The following is a 16,809-nucleotide window of genomic DNA, read 5'->3' on the forward strand; positions in this document are numbered from 1 at the left end:
GTTTAACTAAAACTTATAATTAAGGTACTCCCCTGGTGGCTCAGATGGTAAAGCGTCTGTCTACAATGCGGGAGTAAGGTACTCCCCTGGTGGCTCAGATGGTAAAGCGTCTGTCTACAATGCGGGAGACCCGGGTTTGATCCCTGAGTCGGGAAGATCCCCTGGAGAAGGAAATGGCAACCCACTCCATGATTTATCTTTCAGATGCTTTGGCAAGAGAAGATCCACACACTTTCAAACATGAAAATATTAAAGTTTGTTTATCTAAAACTTATAATTAGGATGAAAATCCAATAAAAAAAATTCTATCTCAGGACGTCTGAAGCACTGAGTAGAATTCTTTCTGAATTCCCAGATCTGAACTGGCAACGAAGGCTGTTAGTCACCAGTTTTTGAGAACAAAAGGTCAAGTGCCTCACATTCCCAGCTGATAACACTCTCAGCAGTTACGGCCGGCCACTCTCCAAGCTGATAGGAGCCGTTACTGACCTGTCTTCTTCCCATCTCCCCCTCCCCCAATTCCCAGATCATTATAAAACGAGGACTGGATGTTAGTGAGCTGCTGAGAGAAGGTGGTGTTTTCAAGGATGGCTCCTCTCCCCTCTGTGTTCCCTGGGGATGAAGGGAGGTCATTTGCTGACCCTGCTCCTAGGGCTATCAGTGGGCCAGAATATCTGGGAGAGAGGCTGTGGTGAGATGGCCAGGAAGGGAGGTCAAGGGCCCCCCACAAGTTCAAAACAGAAAGATGACGGCTCCTGCCTATGGACCCAGACTCTAGTGCTGGGCCGGGGGCGGGTAGAGGAGATGGATGCACTGGGGACCTGGGCTTTCCAAGCAGCAGCGGGCAAGGAGGCGGGGGATTCAGAGATGAGGTGAGGTGCCAGCTGAGAATCAGTTGGAAATTTAATGCTCACAGGGAACTGTCAAGCTGGCAGAAAGGGAGCCCAGAGATGATATACTCAAAGAGTGGCTTCATCTAACCAAGAAGAGGACAGAGAGCTTACTGGGAGAAGCCAGTGGCAGAGATGCTGTCTGTTTGCCCTGGTTCTCCTCCTCCTCCCAACCCAATGTCTGAGCAGAAGGCACAGGGGAGGTGAAGGGGGCAGAGAGCACACCATCTTCCCATCCTAACGCCACACCAGGATCCTGGGAAGGGAACTGAGCTTGTGCATGAATGAACATTGGCCCAAGACTTACAGAACCAAAAGAAGACCATTTAAGTAATTGAAATGACTCAAATGACAGCTGCCTGTGATGTTAAGGAAGCGGAGGAAAGAAGGCTTTGACAGAACTTGTTGGTAGCAATTATACCCCCAACCAATGGAGACTTCTCGCTACCAATGAATCCAGTGCTCACGCCTCAGCACCCTCTCCCATGACTTCTGAGGATGAACCTGAGTAAGACAAGGACCCCTGAGCTCTAGAGTCCTGCTCAGTATTAACCAGTCAGCTGGGTTAACTCCACCAAATCATGTAGCCCCCATGGACCTCAAATTCCTCAACATGAAGACCTCCAATGGCCCTCCCACCTCTAAAATCCACTATCCTTTGTGAGACGAATTCAGCATTACCTTCTCAGGGGGCAGCCCACATCTGGCTGCCACTTCTGTGATGCAGGCTTCGATGATCAGTCCTGCCTGGGGAAAACCAAACCCTCGCAAAGCCGTGTTGGATGGAAGGTTGGTTCTGCACGCCCGCCCCCGGCAGCGCAGATTGGGAAACTTGTAGGCATTTTCCAACTTCAGAAGTCCTATCTCTATTACCTGGGGAAATCCAGAGTTGACATGATGAGACCCTCAACCTTCTGGGCCTGTTTTACCATCCTAAGACCTCAGGCCAAAACCAAGAAATGAACAACCTTCTCTGTATCATATCAAACACACTAACCTTGACCCATGTCTCAAATTAAATGCATTTTTGCTGTAAAATGATTTTCAAGGATTTGAATAATTTTTCTTTTCAAGTTATTATTTTTAAATTTTCATATTAGAGCTAATGCATTTTCCCCCCAGGTTTTAAAACTTTTCAAAGCCTTTGAAGCATTCATCGACTCAGTCTACAGAATGTAGTGAATAAGATATCTTGAAAAGCAGGAAAAAAAAATGTTGCTATTTGATCTAATGCATTGGTTCTCAACCAGGGGCAATTTCTCCATCTTCCTCCCTGGGACATTCGCCAATGTTTGGAAATATTTCTGGTTGTTAAGTCTGGAGGGTAGCTGAGCCACTGACACGTAGTGGGCGGAGGTCACTGATATTGCTAGACATCTTATAATGCACAGGGCAGCTCCTACTACAAAGAATTATCCAGTTTAAAATACCAATAGGGTCAAGGTTAAGGTCTAAAGCTTGCATTTGGGAAAAGAGCTCTAAAATTTGGGAAACACAGAGATAACACACAGATGTAGACTTAGCCAATATCTCTGGGCTCACAGTGGGGGCACCAGTAAGTAACATGTGGCTACCTGCTCCTGGCAATGAGAATATTTATGCTTTTATAATTAAATATCATTTAACCATTGAGCATTTTTCTGAATTAAATCATTTTATGTAACACTTTCCAGAATGTGCATTTGCTCATTAAAACACTTACAAATAATGACTCATCCAGGAAGGCGCCTCCATTGCAATAATGCTCCATATCCAGGGCCAAGATTCTGCCATCATTCATGAATCCAGCCTGGAGAAAGAGAAAGGACCTTTGATCCTGGTGCTGGGTGCCAAGTCTCCCTCAAGTGTACTTTGTCACTGGTAAACCCTCTACATATCAATGAACATTTTTTATGACATTGGATTTGACATTTTCTTGGATAAGACACCAAAAGTGTATAGGCAACGAAAGAAAAAGAGATACATTGGACGACATCAAAATTTAAAACTTCCGTATATCAAAGGACGCAGTCAACAGAGTGAAAAGGCAATCCAGAGAACGGAAGAAAATATTTGCAAGCCATGTATATGATAAGGGGTTAATATCTGGGATGTATAAAGAACTCTTACAACTCAACAACAAGAAACCCCAAACAACCTGTTTAAAAAGTACAAAGGACTTGAATAGACATTTCTCCAAAGAATATATACAAAATGTGTAATAAGCACATGGAAACATGTCCAGCATCACAAATAACTAGGGAAATGTAAATCAAAGTCACATAAAAATGGTTAAGATAGTAAAAAGTAATAATAATAAAAAGAAAGGGTAGAGAAAGATATAAAAGCAAAAGGAAAACCCCTCATTTAACCTGTCACTACAGTTCAGTCTTCTCCAAATCAACTGCATATTTCTTGACCTCTCATTTTTGCCATTAGTTCTTGGAATTCTAGCTTCCATCCTCGTATTTCCACCAAAACCTTCTCCCCTAAAGTCAGCGATCTTGTAATTTCCAAATCTGGTGTCCTGCACAAAATGTATTAATACTACACACACTTTTCTCATATAGGGCCTGATTCATCACAATGCTCAGCATCATTTGGTGCTGCCAGAGGTCTTTTAAATAAATATCTTCCTTGCTTTTAAAATGTATTCAATGTTTCTGAACTTAGTAAAGTTCATTTTAATGATTTTTGTTGAATGGGACCAAATTCAAACCAAAGTCAAGGGCAAGAACTATGAATTCAGTAGTTTAAGTTTGAGTCCTGATTCTGCCATGAAACCCACTCTATGATCTCAAGCAAGTTATATAACCTCTCTGACTATCTGTGACATGGCAGTAAATAAGGTAATGCAGAAAATCACAGGTAAGTGACTGAAACCGAGCAACTGTCCTAAATATAAATGACTACTAATATTATAAATACTATTAATATCATCTCCTATCCTCACACCACCCTCTATCAAAACATATTATTTTCTCATGGTCTTAATCACCACTATGCTGACAGTTTCTGTAATTATAATCCAGTCTTTTCAATAGAGTCCCATATCGATGAAGGGCATTCCCACAACAATATCCCGTGGTCACTTCTTTCTGAAATACACAAATAAACTCATCACTGTCCCTCTAGACTGTTTCCTCCTCCAACTTGGCTCTTTTTTCTAGAAACCTCTCAGTCATGCTTGTGGCTGTTTTTCTCCATTTTATTTTGCTAAGTCTGTCACCAAATTCTATTTTATTTTATACCGTAATAGCTCTGGGACCCATTTCTTTCCACATCTTACTTCGTAGCTCAGACCCCAACTGCTTCAGGTCTGAGCACATCAGCTGCCTCCTGGTGTCTGCCTGCCTTCATCCTCTTGCCTCCCTCAGCCATCCTGCCTAGTGCCATCATTTGATTATAACGCTATTGTTATGGAAATTACTCTATTTTTACCTCCCATATATAAAAATGTGGGAATAGTGTGATTATCAGATCTACTTTCATGGAAGTATGTACATACATCTATGTTTCCAGTTTTGCAGTCTGTAGCAGTCAATTACCAGCTAGTAATTTTTTGACAAACTGGCATCTTTGGGCAAAGCAGAAAAGCTTCACTGAACCAGCCAGTAATAGTGAGCACAAGGAAGAAAAAGTTGAAGCACAGTCTGTTGATTTGCTCCTTGTTAACCCCCACTAAAGAGTAGCCAGATGCTGCCCTCTGCTTTTCTGCAATGTTATATTTCAACACAAGCCCCCACCCCCACCTCTACTCACTTTATACTTTCCAAGGTAAGGGTGGCGGCCTCCAGTTATTAACATGTCTTCTCCTCGTTCTAGAATACAGCGGACTGGACGACCATGCCTAACACAGAAGCAAAAGGATCAGGAGAAGTAAACTCTTTTACCAAATCGGAATTATCCAGTGTTTATGGAACTCCTCTAACGGGAGCCTGAGTTTAAGCCACACACATCACAGAACAACAGAGTGACCCCCTGAGCCCGGCTATGCGATTCTCAGGCAGAGACCGTGGCATCCCCTCCTTTGGGTCAGGGAACAGCACCTGGCAATCACTACTCATGGGAGGGGCTCTAGGGTATTGCTTTGGGGTGGTTTTCCACTGGGACGACAACCTCCGTGATGGGCAAACAGTCCCAGGGCCACATTAGAGATGGTTACAGATGGAGGCATGGCATCTGGTCCCATCACTTCATGGCAAATAGATGGGGAAACAGTGGAAACAGTGACAGACTTTATTTTTTCGGGCTCCAAAATCATGGCAGATGGTGACTGCAGCCATTAAATTAAAAGACGCTTACTCCTTGGAAGAAAAACTATGACCAACCTTGACACCATATTAAAAAGCAGAGACATTACTTTGCCAACAAAGGTCCATCTAGTCAAAGCTATGGTTTTTCCAGTAGTTGTGTATGGATGTGAGAGTTGCACTATAAAGAAAGCTGAGTACCAAAGAATTGATGCTTTTGAACTGTGGTGTTGGAGAAGACTCTTCAGAGTCCCTTGGACTGCAAGGAGATCCAACCAGTTCATCTGAAAGGAAATCAGTCCTGGGTGTTCATTGGAAGGACTGTTACTGATGCTGAAGCTGAAACTTCAATACTTTGGTCACCTGAAGTGAAAAAATGACTCAGTGGAAAAGACCCTGAGGCTGGGAAAGATTGAAGGCAGGAGGATAAGGGGACAACAGAGGATGAGATGGTTGGATGGCATCACTGACGCAATGGACATGAGTTTGAGTAGGCTCCGGGATTTGATGATGGACAGGGAAGCTTGGTGTGCTGCAGTCCATGGGGTCGCAAAGAGTCGGACACAACTGAGCGATTGAACTGAACTGAACTGAACAAATGGAGGGATTTGGGAGGTGTCTGACTGCCAAGTACTCCCTGACAGGGCGGGTCTGGAATCAAGGTCTTCATGTGTCATGGGACAGAAGAGTTGATCTATATTATTTAGTAGCAGAGAAATTCAGCCTTCTATGTGTGCCTGCTCCAAAGACAATTTTGTTTGGTTATGTGTTGACACCCTTAAGGGAAAATGGTACTATAAATAAAGGTAAGCATAACAAAGGGGCTTCCTTGGTGGCTCAGCAGTAAAGAATCTGCCTGCAATGCAGGAGCCAAGGGAGATGAGGCTTCCATCCCTGGGTCGGGAAGATCCCCTGGAGGAGGGCATGGCAACCCGCTCCAGTATTCTTGCCTGGAGAATGCCATGGACAGAGGAGCCTGGAGGGCTACAGTCCATGGGGTCGCAAAGAGTTGGACATGACTGAAGTGACTGAGCACACATGTAAGCATAAAAAAAGCAAAATACCCATTTAAGTTAAGGGAATATATATATACACACATTTTGAGATGTATTTTATATCTAATTATACGTGTATATGAACCTTTTGAGATGTATGTATATATCGATATATATAGATACACAGATCAATATAAATATCTACTGCAAAAGGTTGAACTAACCTGTATATGTATATATACATTTATATATATATACAGGTGCTAAGAAGTAATCTCATCTTTCCAGGATCACTTCTGTCTACTCTACAGACACATTTTTTAACTGTGGTTTTTATTCTTTTCAGTAACTGATCTTCATTTTTGTTTTTATACTATGTAGCTTGAGAATATAAAATAAAGGAGTCATAATAAGCCAGCGGTTTATGCATTCATATATTATATGTTACTTTAAATAACCTTGACTCAGATTCTTCCTCAATGCTGAGATTCCACAATGTTGAGAATATTCAACATGACCTCATTTGATTTTTAGTCTATTGAACAGATTCTTTCCACTTACTTTTTTGCAGCAAATGCGGTGATGGCTGCCAGGATGCTAGTTTTTGTCACCTTCCCCCCAAAGGCCCCGCCAACACGCTTTACGTGACACATGACCTTGTTAGCTGAGACCTTCAAGACTGAAGCAGTTATGCCCTGTGAATGATAACAGTTCTCATTAATCTGACTCCTATGCAGCAAGGGAGTGGGTCAGTCTTACATGTTTTGATTACTTATGTATGTGATACACAAACTCTGTGGCTATACTAAATAATGGGATGATTTCCAAAATCCTAAGCAGGCATCCGGACTGATCTCAGTAGTATTTGGCTGTAAGGACAGTGCCGAAACTATCATTTATATTACATAGTCCTTTCAACGGGATTCCCAGGTGGCACAGCAGTAAAGAGACCGCCTGGCAAATGAAGGAATTGCAAGAGACGCTGGTTCAATCCCTGGGCCCAGTAGATCCCCTGGAGTAGGAAATGGCAACCCACTCCAATATTCTTGCCTAGAAAATCCCATGGACAGAGGAGCCTAGTGGACTAGAGTCCAAGGGGTCACAGTTCACAAAGAGTTAGACACGACTGAGCATGCACTCAGCAAAGGGAAAAAAAGTCCTTTCAATATCAATGAGATATTTTTGTGATGATAAAATTAAAAAGAAATTTTTTTCCCTCATGAACTACACATAAGGTATCCTTTACAGACTGACTCCTAGAGATATGTTTCCTGCAGCAGTGAGATTTTGTGGTCTTCCAAGCCTTTCTCAGACTGGGTCTTCTCCTTGCACATCACTGTCTCTACTGGAGAATGAGCATGTCTCACTTCCCATTTGGATGAAATTGGCTAGCAGGTCTTCCCTGGATGTAGGTCTTATTCTTCCTTGCCATGCTAATGTCTGAGGTCATTAAGTCTTTTTCATTTTACTTTTTTTTTAAATTGGAGGATAATTGCTTTACAATATTGTATTGGTTTCTGCCATACAATGCAAATTGGTCATATATATACATATATATACATATACATACACACATGTGTGTATATATATATCCCATACATACACACACACATATATACATATACATATATATATCCCGTACATATATATATATGCCATACAATGCAAATTGGTCATATATGCACACACATATATACATATATATACACACATATATATACATATACATACACATATGTATATATGTGTGTGTATATATTAATATATCCCCTCCCTCTTGAGCCTCCTTCCCACCACCCCCCCAATCCCAGCCTTCTCGGTAGTCACAAAGAGCCAGGCTGGTGTAGGTGGGGAGCCCAAGAAGAGTGAGGTGATAAGCCCAAGGTCACTCAAGCAGTGAGGAGCAGAACAGGACTGAAGTGGAATTCTCCCAGCCCTTCTCAGAGGCCTCATTCTCCACATTCCTACTTGCTCTGGTAATGACACTGGCTCCTTGTGACCTACTGAATCAAGACCCCAGTGTCAATTCCCCTTACTTTCACCCTGATGCTTAAACTAGCCACCCTAGGCACACCTTCCATTCCAGCATGGGCAGTCTGTACTATTCTTCCCTCTTTATATGCACACTGTCTGGCCTATAGGACACAGGCAAAAAGGGTTTGCCAGAGGGATGAATGAATGGATGAATGAACGAACGAGTGGCATTTGATCTTGGTGTGGAACTACCTGGAAACGGCCTCTTTCCTTGCCATCTACAGACAAACTTCATTCTCTCTGTAAATCCAGATTTAAGACTTCATCTTCATGGAATTTTCCAGATGATTCTAGGACTTCACGAACCTCCATTCTCTTAATTCTCCCTCCTCTGTAAATTCTGACTTAGCTGATTTAGCACTTGTCTGTATTCTGCTCAATACTCTTTCCTAATTGTTTCATGTGAATTAGGTGCCAAGAGTATAGCAAAAGAGACCTGCTGGTTGTAAAGTTACAGGTCCACAAAGAGAAGACCATCATACCTTAAAAGTTGTAAAGGTGTATGGATCTTAACACCTAAAAGGATATGGCTATTAGTACTCTAAACTCCTTTAGTTTCTAAAATGACATTTTAACCTCTAATTGTTCTTGTTGTATCTTGTTGGCAGAAACCACTTAGCCACATCCCCTCCATATGGCCCCACCTTACCTGTACATATTTAGGAAACTGAGTAGACACGTAGATATCAATTTCTTGATCCTCTCCTTTGGGAACAACCAGCATGCTTTGGGTTTCCATATAAAAGTGTTCTTGACCTCCCATGTGTATTTCACCTGTTAGAGGAAAATACACCAGAATCAAAGAAGCTGTCTGATAGCACCTCCCTAAGTGTTATCTCATCATGGAGAAATTCCAGCGACAGTGCTTCTGCTTGGGCAGCAGCCTGCCTGGTGAAGGGCCACAAACAACAATAGTTAGCTTTTATTGATAACTAAGAGTTCTGCAGGGAAATTTGTTATATCTGCCAATACAGTAAGTCACAGAGTCCTAGGGATGAATGTGTGACTTTCCAGAGTAAAATACTATGGCAAGGAGAAGTCCAAGACAAGATGGAGAGATGTATTTCTCTGTGTTCTTTCTTATAAGTGCAGCTAACTATCCTGGACATTATACATAGTAAAAGAAACAGAAGAAGACTCTGGTAGGCACAAGTCAGATGTGACTGAAGAGACTAAGCATGCATGCATATTATAAATACGGGAGAGAAAAGGGATAAAGGGGGAAGGGTTTTTATAATTTACTCAAACTGATCAAGTGTCACCACCAAATATACTATAAATCTAACATCTAGAACTACCACTAAAAAAAAAATTCACAACGAGATACACTCAAACCACTATACATAAATAAAAATAGAATTCTAAAAAGTGTATGAGTGACCCATTGGAAAACAGGGCAAAAAATAAAAACAGAACTAAAAAAAAAAAAAATGCAACTGTGTCGGTCATCATGTTAGGTGGAAAACAGAACTTTTACAAATTAAAAATGTATCCAATAAGAGTGATTTGTAAATTATTTGAGAGGGATTCCCAAGAAAATCTTTTATATGAGAATCTGGACTTCCTATCTTATCCAAAATCTGAGTAAAGAGAGTACAGAGGAATAAGTAGATTCTACTTCTTTAATAACATATAAAGATTACAATGTCAAGAACCTGGATCTCAATTTCAATTGAAGTTTTTATCAAAAGTGTACATCAAAAACCCATTTGTCAGTAGGATCAAATCCATGGTATACAATATTAGTGATTCCACCTATCCACACAGAATTTATGTGGTTAAGGTTAAAATATACAGAGCTGAAAAAATATTAGTCAGAGTTGTTTCTGCTTAAACCCATCAGGTGGGCAGTATTTTAAGACCCGGTGACACTGTGCTGCCCACCCCACAGCCCTGGACCCACGCCGCTCCTCACTCTCCGGTGTGGCTCACAACTCTCCAGGCTGAAAACCAATTTGTTCAACTAATCCCTGAGATAAAGTGTCATTCCAGGGTGGGCTTAGGAGTAATGCCTTCAGGCGTATTTACATTTTAATGAGTTCCTTAAAGACGAAAATCCATTAAGATATGGAGTCTCTCCGGACTCTGCCCAACAGGACCGGGTATGGGGAAGATCATTTTAGTTTCAGAGTTCTCCCGCAAATCCTGCCATGGAGATTGTTATCCACTCTCTCAGTGTAAAGCCCAACCCAGCTAATGGGGTTTCACAGAGATGAGTGAGAAGCACATAACATAGAGGAGAGAAAGCTAACTTCAGAGGTGAGAAACTCAGATAGATTTGATTCCTGGTCAACTTCATGTCTCTCCAGCCTTACTGGGCTCATTTGTAAACCAAATTCTTTAAAGTCCCTCTGGGATGTGGGTTTGATTCCTGGGCTGTGAAGATCCTCTGGAGAAGGAAATGGCAACCCACTTCAGCATTCTTGCCTGGGAAATCCCGTGGACAGAGGAGCCTGGCAGGCTACAGTCCATGGAGTCGCCAAGAGTTGGACACGACTGAGCCAGTAAACAACAACAAGGGCTGTGACACAGCCATTATGTAAGGCTGTGTTACATACATATATATGTAAGATATACATATCTTCGCAGTTGGTAAAAGTCAACAATAGCGTCATTCCCTTCAAGAACACAGTTCAAGACTTGATGTGATGCTCAACATATTTAATCTTTTAAATATTCTATTTTTTCGGAGCATCTGTTTTCCTAATAGGCAGATTAAGTACCATCATGATTAGTATCTCCAGTTATCTCTCATTGAAACAAGTAGTCATAAATTCTTCATCAAAATGACAGTTGGAAAGTAAGAATAAAATTCCTTTGAGTCAAAAGAATGAAAACTTAAAAGAAGTACAAATGTCCATCTTACAGCTTCTTGTTCACTTTTATATTTATCAATAGGGTATTGGGCTGTTGTGCAGTTGCTAAGTCATGTCCGACTCTTTGTGACCCTATAGTCTGTAGCCCACCAGGCTCCTCTCTCCATGGGATTTCCCAGGCAAAAACACTGGAGTGGGTTGCCATTTCCTTCTCTAGGGGATCTTCTCGACCCAGGGATTGAACCCACGTCTCCTACATTAAGGTGGATTCTTTACCACTGGGCTCTATAGGGTATGGACAACGTAAAATTCAAGAAAGAGATAGATTGAACAACTTAACATAACTAAATGAAACAATTAAATAACATGTCAAGGACAAACACAATAATCAAATTCTCACACAGAAACATATACGGAACGAACAGTGCATGGACATATTATGGAGCAAGTGGAGGCACTGTGGTCAATATCAGTATTTCTAAGATACTCTCACCATGAAAGCTGTGCAGAAATGCTCCTTCCTTCTCTCCCACAAAATAAACTCACCATTGAGTGTTTGCCAGATTTTACTAATCCTAAGAATCACCTAGAGCACTGTTAAAATTTGTGAAAAACAGATTCCTAAGCTGCCCTGGATCTTCCAACTCCAGAATTCCAAGGGGCACAGGAATATACATACATACAGAGACAGACAGACAGGCAGACAGGCAAAGAGACAGACAGACAGGCAGACAGGCAAAGAGACAGAGGCAGAGAGATATACACACATACACAAAACAGTAAAGCAGGTGTAGTGAAATGTTTATTGGGGAATCTGAGTAAAGGATACTTAGGAGTTTCTCTAATGTTTCTGCAACTGTCCTGAAATTTAAAACTATTTCAAAACAAAAAGTTACAAAAACTTTGTTGGAAAGCTCAAGTCAACTGTTTTCCAAGAGGGAAATTTAATTGCATATACATGTAATGAAAGGAAGTCTGCAAGGAAGTAGGGGAAGGCGACACAGAGGGAGAGAGGAAAGGAAGGAGAAAGCAGAGATGGAGAGGGGCGAAGGAGAAATCAGAAAGGATGACAGAGAAAGAAACACGGGCTTTGGAAATCCTTACAAAAGCTATCAGTCCCCAATGTTTCATGGCGGCTGCTGTCTAAGATGACTGTGGTCCTGCTCCTTAACCACTCTGGGCCTCAGTTTCCCGACCTTTGGGAAAACAGACACCATCTGTATAACTAACACCTGGAGCCATGGCAAGGGACATCCAGGACTGCTTCCTCTCTCATCATTTGTTAAAGACAGTTTTACCTTCAAGAATTTGATCCACCATTTTAAATGCTTCATCCACATTTCCATACTCCAGTTTCCTCTCTGGCTCAAAGAAGGACTTGTTTTGTATAGCGTCCTAAAAGGAGAACAGAAAAGTGAGCCCCCCACCAGCCCCACAGCAGCGGCCACATATGGTGCTGCATCATCTGAGTCTGGGCGGTGCTCTTCCTGCTCTGGCATCACATACACCCTCATCAGGACCCCATGAGCTGGATTAAGACCCATGCTGCAGAAAGACTCTCCATGGAGCAATTGCAAATGTCCTCACTGAGTCCAAAAGAAAAGAAAAGAAAAAACTGCTTAGAAAACACCTAGCACCCAGGTGGTGGAACTGTTTCCAGGCCAGTTATTCTCTTCATTCCACAGCCCGTGTTAGACAGCCAGGGTAACAAGGCGCAGGGACTTAGACCTTGGTCTCTGGAGCCAGGTGGAGTTGTATCCGTCTTCTGATGTACTAGCTATTTGACTGTGGGTCTATTACTTTACCTCTTTGAGCCTCATCTGTAAAATGAAGGTAGAGTTGTACACACAGTTCCAATAGGGTTGTGGAAAGAATAAAATGAAATGAGGCATGAAAGAGCTTACATGGCATATAACACATGTTCTGTTAATGCTACCTGAAGACACTCTAGGGATAAAGACATGGTGGCCTTGACTGCCAGTCCCAAGCTTCTCCTTTGGGGGAATGAGTCCAGCATTTGCACTTGGGACTTCCAGCCCTGGAAGTAAGATTCCAAGTCTAGAGTGGGTACCACAAATCCACTTACATCCTGGTTCCTAATAGCTCCCCCTGGGTGCCTAGTGAAGGACTATAATAGTAAGTACCCATTATCAGGGATGTAGCTAAAAAAATCTAGGTTGGTTTTCCTACCTATCCTTGGGAATTCATCTTGCTGTAATCCCTCAGTCCGTGACATGTCAGCTCCTGGGAGTATTTCTACAATGGATTATTGTCCACCCATGAAATTCCAGCTTGGTGGCAGCTAGGGATTCTCCAAACTTTGGTCCCCTTTGGCCACCAGTAAGTGTTTAGACCTATCAATATACCTTATGGATATGCTATTGTGATCCTGCCATTTCCTCCACTCAAAAAGCGGGTTGGTTTGTTTCTACTACCACAGGCCCAGGGTCTTTGATAGAGTGTTTGCTGATGGCTTCTATTGTTGGTTAACTGTGTGACTTTGGGTGACTCAGCCTTTCAGTTTCTGCATCAGAATGGGGATAATATCAGTTTTTGCCTCATATGATTGTTGTAAGCATCTAGTGACTTATGTAGGAAAGCTGTTTGGAAGCAGGTAATCACACAGAGAGCTCTAGGTGTTAGCTATGGTCACGTTGTTGGCTGTGACAATTGATAAGAGATTCTGGTTGGGAGCACAGCTTTCTCACCATGGTTATCAGCCTGACTCCTGGCGCCAAGAGTTTTGATAGCATTTCCCCATTCAAGCTATTAAAAATTCAAAAAAGCATAAGCTAGGTTAAACATGAGTGATAGTGATGGAGATCTATTTGTTTTTATCCTATTTTAATTGATAACATACTTCCTACTGGAATCAATTCATATGATTTTCTTTTTTTTATTGGAGTATAATTGCTTTACAATGTTGTGTTAGTGTCTGCTGTATAACAAAGCACATGATCTCTTATTCATCTAAGACTCAGATACTCCAGCTTTAAAACAGAAATTCAGTTTTACACATCCAGTTTTTTGTTTTTTCCCTTTGAGTTTAGCCTTTTGCTGCTTGCTCTTTGAGTAACTCAGAGGTAATTTCCTGAATATTTCTTGGTCAGGAAAGTGATAAAAGAACTGTAGTATGTAAGGAACAAGGCATATTTCCTTGCTATACACTTTGATTAACTCTTCTTGATCTAGTTGATTGATCTTGAAGAGCTTAACCTTTGGCAGAAACATGAGGTACTTCTTTTCCACGATGTCAAAGCTTGGTGTTTGATATTGGGATTCTTTGGCAGACAATTTGAACTGTGCTGGTCCAAGTTAGGGGTGGAGGTGGAGGTAGGGCTGGGGGTGGGAAGAGAGTGGTGTCTATTTGCTTTCGGAATTTTATTTGGCTGGAAAGCAGGGTGCAGGGCTGGGGTAAGGGAAAATACTTAGTCACTGGAATTTGGCAAAGAATTACAAACAAAATTTTTGATAAAGTATTATGCAAATAAATTCTTACTAAGAATTCTAACTCTAAAACAAAATGTTGGGGAAGGAATGCATAAAGTCAGCAAGCATACGAGGCAATGTATCAATGAAAAGGGTTTAAGACGGAAACAGAATGAATTTGAAACTGGCCAGGAAAATTTGGAAAGCCTAATCACTCTTTGACTCCAACTAAACTTTTTTATTTTTGTTTCCTTGACACGATTCTTTTTTAATTTCAAAACACTGAGGACATTGTCCAGAAACAAATTCTGTGTTCCTTGGCATAAAGCAGCATGATAGGAAATATACCCAAGGCCAAGTTCTCCTGGAGACACTAATCTTGTCCAACTCATTTCCTTATTTTCTGCCTCAGAGCGTGCTAGTCACCTAGAGAACAATTTATTCATTACGTTGTGGAGATAATATTGTAGTCCCAGATTACATTCGGTCTGTATGTGCTGAATCTAACCTATTCATGCTGTTTTCCCAACTTTCATGCTTTTATTACTTTGTAAATTATAAGAACCAATGAAATATATGCAGAAGAATATTCATTTCATGGAGATGAGTCTTAAAACCTTTATAAATTTCAAAATCGTTTTTAAGAAATAGGATAGGAAATGCAATTCCCCAATTTGTTCAAGTTGCCAAAATAGCTGCAGGCATCATAGGATCTGTTTCTCATATTTATTCAAGATATGCATTAAAGGATCTAAAACTAGGGTCACGGTATATGCTTCATGGAGCTTCTTGTTGGTTTTCACTGTATACCTAAAAGAGTCCCAGTGAAGGTGATATGGAGTCCTGGGTGTGCCCCATCTCCTAGACATTGCTGGGTGCCCATCTGGCACTCTTTTCACCTGCCCCTTCCAGACAGTGCTCAGATTGCTGTTGAGGTCCCCATCACTCCCCATACAGCCCATGAACCTCAAAGAAATCTGACCCTCCAGCAGTAACCAACAGCTCTTGCCTGTCATGAATCCAGAGAGGGACACGTGACCTAAATGCCTGATGACGCTGGGTCTCAGGACTCGTGAGGTGCTGAGCCAATGGTGTTCTCTCTGCCATCCTATGACCACAGGAGATAAAGCCTCACCATGGGGAGCAGTGAGGACAGTTGGAAGACTAGCTTTCTTGCTAATATGGTGGAAAAACAAAGCCCCTGTGTTTCAGAAGCCACTCTGAGTCAGATTTTGTTTCCTGTTTCTGGCTTTTTAACTGATACACCACTTAAATATGCTCTTCTGGCCCCACCCTTGAACCCATTACCTCAATGGTGAGGATCAGCGGCTCCAAATCTTGGTAGACAATCTTCACTCGCTGGGCAGCTCGCTTTGCCTGGACCTCGGAATCGGCTATCACGGCGCAGAGAAGCTGACCCACACAAGACACCTGCAACACAGAAGAGACTTCTAGTTCCAAGGAGGGCAGGCAGCAGGTCCTTTCCTCCTCTTCATCTTCCTCCTCCTGCCAGCACAAAGCTAGACACACAGTGGCCTTCACCGCAGTGCCGTGGTTGAGGAAGGCTTCCGCAGAGAAGTCATTTGTCAGAGCTGGCCTGCTGAGCTCTGGGAAGTCTCTGCCCTGGGAGAGCGAGGACTTTCTGCTCCATCATTGGCAGCGTCGGCTGAAGAGGGACTGGTGTCATGCCGCCTCTCATAGAGCAGACTCGGGCTTTGACGATGCTGGAGGGCCGTCTGGCCGAGGAGAGGCAGTCCCATGGCTTGACCGGGGCTGCCACACTGGGAGCCGGGCCATTCTGAGAGGAGACTGCTGCTTCACGACAGGAAGGACCAGAAGGTCAAGACCATCTCACCCAGAGAGGAAGGAGCGGGGGGACAGTGGTCTCTGCCCTGAACTGGGGAGCACAGGTGTTTTCAGGGAGAGACATGATTGTAGGAGTTAAGAGTGAGCTGGGAGTGGTCACCATGTCACCTGCAGGTGGGGCAGGCAGACGGCCTGAGTTCACCCAGGGACCAGGGCAGAAAGTGGATGGGGAAACGCAGAACCAAGGCCCTGGAAAAGTGAAACAGTCAGGACTGGAAGAAGCCATGGGACCAGTGGATTCTCTTTCCCACCTTTTATTGTGATCCAAGTCAAAACATAATCATTCATTTTTCAGATTGACATTAGATTATTAGGACTTTTCTACAGTAAGCATATAGTACTTTTATCACCAGATAAAAATGGTAGTAAAAAAGAGTTAAATCCAGGCACAGGCACACACACACACACACACACACACACACACATGTATTTGTTGGGTGTAGGTGGGTGGGGTCAGTGGGGAGATGAATGAAACAAGACTTGCAGATGTTAATCCTTGTTGAAGCTGGATGATGGGTTTATGGGATTCATTGTACTCTCCTCTATT

At 42.4% G+C, this 16,809-nt stretch overlaps 1 protein-coding gene across 2 annotated transcripts in view; it reads right to left on the bottom strand.

Annotated features, from left to right (window-relative positions):
• The window catches only part of LOC122426455 (aldehyde oxidase 1), a 70,299-nt gene that overhangs the window by 19,624 nt on the left and 33,866 nt on the right, over positions 1-16,809 (bottom strand). For both annotated transcript variants that reach the window (XM_043445402.1, XM_043445403.1), the window contains exons 19-25: positions 15,705-15,827; positions 12,266-12,362; positions 8,801-8,925; positions 6,679-6,812; positions 4,632-4,719; positions 2,593-2,679; positions 1,572-1,763 (exon numbers count right to left, since the gene is read on the bottom strand). In XM_043445402.1, the coding sequence (XP_043301337.1) occupies positions 1,572-1,763; positions 2,593-2,679; positions 4,632-4,719; positions 6,679-6,812; positions 8,801-8,925; positions 12,266-12,362; positions 15,705-15,827 (846 nt within the window). The remainder of the gene's footprint in view (positions 1-1,571; positions 1,764-2,592; positions 2,680-4,631; positions 4,720-6,678; positions 6,813-8,800; positions 8,926-12,265; positions 12,363-15,704; positions 15,828-16,809) is intronic.

Source organism: Cervus canadensis, chromosome 24, assembly GCF_019320065.1.
Source record: "Cervus canadensis isolate Bull #8, Minnesota chromosome 24, ASM1932006v1, whole genome shotgun sequence".
Classification (NCBI taxonomy): Eukaryota; Metazoa; Chordata; class Mammalia; order Artiodactyla; family Cervidae; genus Cervus; species Cervus canadensis.